The sequence below is a fragment of the Octopus bimaculoides genome, chromosome 25 (assembly GCF_001194135.2).
Source record: "Octopus bimaculoides isolate UCB-OBI-ISO-001 chromosome 25, ASM119413v2, whole genome shotgun sequence".
NCBI lineage: Eukaryota > Metazoa > Mollusca > Cephalopoda > Octopoda > Octopodidae > Octopus > Octopus bimaculoides.
The window spans coordinates 31,751,462-31,758,838 of record NC_069005.1 but is presented as its reverse complement, the minus strand read 5'-3'; the positions used below and the strand labels follow the sequence as shown (position 1 = coordinate 31,758,838).

The window sequence follows — 7,377 nt, the reverse complement described above, 5'->3', positions numbered from 1 at the left end:
ATCCAGCTGTAGAAACTCTGCCAAATCAGATTGGAGCCTGGTGTTGCCATCCGGTTTCACCAGTCCTCAGTCAAATCGTCCAACCCATGCTAGCATGGAAAGCAGACGTTAAACGATGATGATGATGATGATGGAGGACAACCCAGAATAACAAGATTAGGATAGAAGAAATTCACAACAAGCATAACTTGTGTGTATTCCCATCATTGTATTTTGTATATGTGTATATATGCACATCACTTTCTTCTGCTTCTTCATGTGCCATTAGGAGTCGGTGATCATGAACCGCCATTCTCTCTTGCTGTCCCATGGTAACCTAACTAATGCTGGTGCCATAAAAAATCAAAAGTTATCTTCTCAAGTCATACTGACTTATAGGGGCTGGTTTCTCGGTTTCATAGCATATATATCCCCCACCTGGACAAGACACTGGACTGTCACAGGATTACACATTTTTGCCAGCTGAGTGGACTGGAGCAACGTGAAATGAAGTGTTTTGCTCAAGAACACAATGCGTCGCCTGGTTCTTACAAACAGGAATCCTACACTGTAACCACTAAGCCACCCACTTCCACTAAAAGTGAACTGGCTATATTAGATGTCCCCCAATTTCAGCAGCATTTATTCAAGGATAAAAAAGGGTTTTTAGTGGTTTAGAGGCTAGGGTATTTGGCTCACAATTGTAAGGTTTTGAGTTCAATTCCTGGCAGTGTGTTGTATCCATAGATCTGTTCTGTATAGCCATGGTCAACCATGAAAAGACGGAGAGAGAAAGGAGTTGATAAGATGGACAAACCTGGTCAGGAAACTGACGTATGCTTTCCACAAGGTACTGATAAGATTTCCAGTCCCCAGCAAGGACCTGCCCCAGTACAGGGATCACTTGGAACGAATAAAAATCGTAGACGCTGGAAGAAGAAAGAAGAAAGGTGTTAAATAGAAACAGAATTGGGGTAAAATAGGGCTAAACTGTGTGTGTGTGTGTGCGCGCGCACGCATACAGACACACTCACCCACATGTACATAGAGGTCCTCTGATCTGCCGAGTATCTACTCATTACTGAGGAGAGCGCAAGTTAGGTGGGCAGGCCACACCTTGTTCAAATGCCTGGCAAGCTGATGAACAGCAAGCACACACAAGGTGGACTGGAAAAGTGCTTCATGAAGTGCACAAGTCCAGGGTCAACTCCTCACCTTCAGCCTCAGCAGACCACCAATGCCTAACCCATAGCAGAGCCTTTCTAAGCACACATTGGACCGATCAGCCACAGTTGGACACACTGTTCTCCATCTTCTTTTCCCATGTGACAATGACAGATGAACTACTACTACTACTACTAATAATAATAATAATAATAATAATATTAATAATAATCCTTTCTATTGCAGGCACAAGGCCTCAGATGTGTGGGGAAAGGGACTAGTCAATTACATCGCCCCCCCCTCCCCAGTGTGTAACTGGTACTTAATCTATTGACCCCGAAAGGATGAAAGGCAGAGTCAATTTTGACACAGAAAGTAGCGGCAGATGAAATACCGCTAAGCATTTCGTCAGGTGTGCTAATGATTCTGCCAGCTCACCACCTTAATGATGATGATGATGATGATGATGATGATGATGATAATGGTTTCAAATGTTGACACAAGCCATCTGTCCAACCCATGCCAGCACAGAAGGCAGACATTAAATGATGATGATAATAATGAGGGAAATACTAAAACATAGGACTGGTGCAGGGATGGTCACATGGATTGTCCCAGGTGAAATGGTGTCAAAAAGAGTTAAAAGGATAGCAACTCACTTGCGTATTGCAAAATTTGGTACTTGGCTGAACTCCAAACAGAGGAATCTTCCACCTGGACGGAGGACCCGATAAGCTTCTTCAAGAACCTGGAATCAAGAATTTAAAACAACGACAACAATAAGTCATGGAAAAGGAAATCAAAATATGTTGACTAAAGAATAATATGTTGACTAAAGAATAATATGTTGACTAAAGAATAAAGACATGAGCTGAGAGGGAATACCAGATGTTCTTGGAAGGAAGGACTGAGGAGAGGGGCCAGAAAGCATTTGTCCAAGATGCTACACAATGGGGATTGAACTTAGAACCATGTGGCTGCAAAGCGAGCTTCTTAACCACACAATCCTTCTTTTCCCTTTTTGTTTACAAATGTCAAATCTAGAAAGTTCTTTGGTCGGACACGTACCTTGTCTACATGAGTCACGTTGCGAATCCCAAAGGCAATGGTGTAGGCATCAAACTGGTTGTCCTCCAACGGTAGGGATTCTGCATTGCCCTGTACCCATTTAATGGAAGCTGCAGAAGACAAAAGAAAAAAGAAAAAGAAAAAGAAATTAGATGGAGGGAGCAGATTTATTAGGGGATCAGATAAGATGCCTTGTGGCATTTTGTCTTGTTCTTTGTTTTCTCTGTTGATTCCCTGTCCAACTACAGGGGAAGTGCCAGACCAGTAAACATACACTGCCATCATCATCATTTAACGTCTCTTTTCCATGCTGGTATGGGTTGCTTCCTTCAGCAAGACACTTCATTTCATGTTGCTCCCAGTCAACTCAGATGGCAAAAAATGAGTAATCCGTAATCCTGCAATGGACCGACATCTCATATCCAGAGAGAAAGATAAACACCAACAGAATCCAGAAAACCAGCCTTATAATCTTGTGGCTTGGGAAGGACTTTTGATCCTTGGTACAAATATATACAAGATAAGCAGTTTTACTTTTGTGGATCCCAAGGTGACTTATTAGGTCGACATTGGCATAAAATCCATACACACACACACACACACACACACACTGTTATCAAAGGGAAAACCCACCTGGGTCATACCCTAACTCCTTGCACCGTTTCTGACCAACGTCCAGCATCGACTGGTTGATGTCACAAACAGTCACCTGAGCAGATGCCTCCACACCAGCATCTTTTTCAACTTCAGGTGAGCTACTGATGGTGACAAACTCGTCCTTAAATAGTTGATCAAAATCTTCAGCATCGTTAGGCAGATCTGCTCGTAAATGTTTGACGTAATTAAGAAATCTAAATGCAATGTCACCTGCAAGTAAAAGAAACAAAACAAAAAACAGGTAGAAAAATATGAAAAGAAATAAAAAATTGAAAATTATATACAAACAAAAAAAAAGTGACATTTGGCCCCAAATTTATTTAATGGAAATCATCAACATCATCATCATCATTTATTGTTCATTTTCCATGAAGGCATAGGTTGGATGGTTTGGCCAGGGCTGCTAAGCTGAGGGGCTACACCAGACTCTAGTCTGATTTAGTATGGTTTCTACAGCTGAATGCCCTTCCTAAGGCCAACCACCCCAAGTGTGTAATGGGTGCTTTTACATGCCAGTTGCATGACATCAGCATTGGCCATGATTACAATTTCACTTGGCTTTAGGGGTTTTTGTATTCAAGTATGCCATATTGCCAAAGGTTTCCATTATTTGTCATTGCCTCTGTGAGACCTAACCCTTGAAAGGTGCTTTTTACATGCCACCAGCACAGGTGCTACTCAGGTGAAACCAGCATCGGCTACATTGCCTCTGCGAGGCCCAACGCTTGAAAGGTGCTTTTTATGTGCCACCAGCACAGGTTTGTGTCTGTTTGTCACACTCCCTCCGATTGACTGGTGATGCTTTGTTTACATCCCAATAACTTTGTAGTTGAGCAAGAGAGAAACCAACAGAATAAATACTAGACTAATAAAAAAAAAAAAAAACCTATCAGTACTGGGATCAATTTGTCGGACTAAAACCATTCAATGCAGTGCTCTAGCATGGCCACATTCCAAAGGCAGAAACTAATGGAAGACATAAGATAAATATAAAAGAAAGGATAAAGTTGGAGAAATACACACAGAAAACAATATTTTTCAGAGCCAGTTCCTTACCTGTTCCTCCAGCCACATCAACAAGTTTGGTTTCACAAGTCGGAGCCAACTGTCTTATGAAATAATCCTTCCAAAGACGATGGATTCCAACACTCATGGCATCGTTCATCAAGTCATATTTGTTGGCAACATTTTTGAATACCTCGTGAACTAGGATTGAAAAATGAGACAAATGGGTTAGGATTAGGGAATTCAAGCATTGACATTCATTTAGGGGTGAGAAGATAAGCTATAGAGATCATCATCATCATCATCATCAATATCATTCATAGATATTACAGATCAAGCTTTCCCCATTCACTACACTGATGGTGTATTTTTGAGCTATTGACCTAAGTTCTGCATGAAGAAAAAAATGTGTCTTTTTTAGAAAAAAATTCCTTCCTTCCAGAACTGGTTTCATCCAGTTGTAGCAAGGAGAAGCATTGCTTTCCCAACTGATCTTCCATATTTCACAAGCCTTCAACAAGGATTTTGCATAATCTTTAAATCATAGTCTTGGTTTCTGCTAGGGATGCTTTCCACAAACCAGTTCACCATATAGCATCTGCTTAGGGATGGATCCTCTGATCATTTATCCAAATAAAGTCTCCAGTCCAACTTAAACAGTGCTTCTGAACCATCGCCTCAATGCTCAGGATGTCAGATACCCTTCAAGACCTGTGTACATACACATATTCATAGCAAAATGCGTGTGCAAGTGACCACATAGGGGTGGTTGTGTGGAGGCATAGGAGTGGCTGTGTGGTAAGAAGCTTGCTTCCCAACCACATGGTTCTGGGTTCAGTCCCACTGCGTGGCACCTTGGGCAAGTGTCTTCTACTATAGCCTTGGGCTGACTAAAGCCTTGTGAGCGGATTTGGAAGACCGAAACTGAAAGAAGATGCTGTATGTATATATCTATATGTGTGTGTATCTTTGTGTTTTTCCCCCACATTTTGTTGAAATTTTTAAAAAAATTTATCTGGATTATTTAAAAATATGGTTGAAATTTGACGTGGTGGGAAGAAATTTAACAAATTTCTAAACATCGGGAAGAAATGCTGGTAAGTATTTTGTTCGCCGCATCAGTTGCTTAGCTGCATATGATCTAATTTCTGAGTTCAAATCCCGCCGAGGTCATGTGTGTCTTTTACCCTTCCGGGGTCGGAAGGAGTACTGATATTGAAGATATCAACGAACCGTCTTCCACTCATAACCTGCTGGTCTTATACTCTAAATAAAAAACTATCATTTTCATCGGTTCTTCGTTGCTTCAACTTCAAATACGTAAGGTCATTTCATCTTCCCCGTTTATTTCATATTATTGAGTGACGGAACAATGGTAGATTCAATATAAATACCTTTACTCTCTTTCTCGCTTTCTGGAATAGACTGGAAACCAAAATGTGTTTTCTGTTCAGTCTTAGGTTCCTCGGATAAATTCCTGTGTTGTAAAGTAGTTAAACACTGACGGTTTAATAAAAATAACCGTCGACAAACACGACGAGAAACCAAACCGGCGGACATTTTGGTAAACATTTGGACAAGGGAGGTAATTCCGAGTTACTTAGCGTATTAGCTGTAGAGTAGCCTCCCTTGCCAGAAGTGTTTTTTTTAAAATTCTTTTTATATATTTGTGTGGGTGCATACATGTGTGCTGTATGCTTACATACATACATGATGGCTGCCCCCTCGCTATCGGGTATGGCCACTGCACGAAGCTTAACTTAACGGTGCTGTGATCGAATGTGAATTTTTAGCCCAGCCAATGATCTACAATGTCTTGTGCAGAGTTGGCATCCAAAACCTTTACTGGCAATAGCTGGCTGTTGTTGTAATTGGGCTCCATGTACCTTTGCGTGTCGTTTAAGTCCTCCTGCTGAATCACACTCCTTTCCACATGCCCGACAGACATGATTAGTGTGGTGTGTAGCATACATACATACATGCTCAGATGCATTGGGTAGGCCATGGTGTGCATATAATGAGAGAAAATAATAGGATTCCAAAGAAAGCAGCTATTCTACGGTGGACAGTAACCTGGTACAAAGACTGCATAAAAGTCAACTTGAAGGAACTGCAAATCGATGTAAAGAACTGGGAAGCCATAGCTTTGGAAAGAGGTAAATGGAAGAAGCACGGAAAGAAAGGTTGTAAAACTTCTGAAGAATGTCACCTTGAGCATGACTGGAAAGGCTGCCATTAGAACCTTGATGTGAATATAAAGCACTGGAGATGTGGAAGACGTGTGGTTTAATACTCGTTTCTAAGACTGGATGTGTCAGCCATTTGAAGTCCCATGAAAAATCAACTGTATCCAACGTCCTTTCCTCCAAGACCAGGCAATTGGAAAAGTGTAGCGTGTGAATTTGTCGGTTCGCAGGGACCATATCTCATGAAGTGATCCGATCGATCCAGTGGACGTTAAAAACTTTTGTTAGTCACTTATGCTTCGAACCATTCAAATTTTCAGCAGAACTGAACAGTCGTCCAAGAGGCCATGGACAGAAAGTCAGAAATGCTATTGACAACGAGGAAGCTCACCATGTTTGCATGTATGTATGCATATATATGTTTATATGCATGTATGTATATAACTTAAACTCGATCCTCTCACGTTCTGTGACACATAAGGCATCAACGTTTTCTCCACAGTGGACAATGTGTTGTGGTTGTCTTTGTTCCTATCCAATTCTTGTCTTCATGCATTGAAAATTGTGGAATCGGTCTGCTGGGGGATGAATTATTTAGTCTGATCTAGATCTTATTCAAATGGCACAGCTGTGTGGTGAGAAATCTGCCTTTCAACCACATGCTTCTAGGTTCAGTCCCATTGCACAGCACCTTGGGCATGTATCTTGCAAGTACTAGAAATCACTTGCCCAAAGTACCAAACAGTGGGAGTGAACCTGGAACCATGTGGTTGAGAAGGAAGCTTCTTACCACACAGCCACTATATATATGCATATGCACACACACTTTGTTTCCTGTATTTGGCTTTTCTTTTTTTTCTTAACACAGAGGAAATATTTGGAAGTTTCATTCCACATATTAATGACTTAAATTTTTTGTTATCTTAATTAAAACAAAAACACAAAAAGAGTGAAAGAAAAAAAAAGAAATTTTTTTACCCAGAGGCAGAAAAGTCAAGTTTCTCTTTTTTTTTTTTTTCTTAACAACTGTTTCAAACACTTTGCAGAAAGCGAAAATCAAAACAAGAAACAAAAAAGATTGTTTGTTTAACTTATTTATTTGTTGATTTCATTGTTTCAGCATTCAAGAGACAAAAACATCAAGAGCAACAGCAGTATAAACAAGCCAGGAGGGTGACACGGTCGGTCGGTCGGTGGCTCGTTTAAAATGTTCACTGATAAATATCGCTTACTTCAGACAAGGTCTCATGCGTTATCCTTCTCATTTATTTTATAATTGATGGATTTTGCATACTTTATAAAAATTCCATTCTTTGCA

The 7,377-nt window shown here is 40.6% G+C and overlaps 1 protein-coding gene across 1 annotated transcript in view; it reads right to left on the bottom strand.

The window, feature by feature from the left end:
- LOC106876763 (2-methoxy-6-polyprenyl-1,4-benzoquinol methylase, mitochondrial) overlaps positions 1-5,449 on the bottom strand; it is a 7,798-nt gene extending 2,349 nt beyond the window's left edge. The window contains exons 1-6 of the mRNA XM_014925451.2: positions 5,268-5,449; positions 3,925-4,074; positions 2,845-3,078; positions 2,212-2,321; positions 1,803-1,891; positions 797-908 (exon numbers count right to left, since the gene is read on the bottom strand). Of these exons, the coding sequence (XP_014780937.2) occupies positions 797-908; positions 1,803-1,891; positions 2,212-2,321; positions 2,845-3,078; positions 3,925-4,074; positions 5,268-5,445 (873 nt within the window). The 5' untranslated portion in view covers positions 5,446-5,449. The remainder of the gene's footprint in view (positions 1-796; positions 909-1,802; positions 1,892-2,211; positions 2,322-2,844; positions 3,079-3,924; positions 4,075-5,267) is intronic.
- Between the last annotated feature and the right edge of the window lie 1,928 nt (positions 5,450-7,377).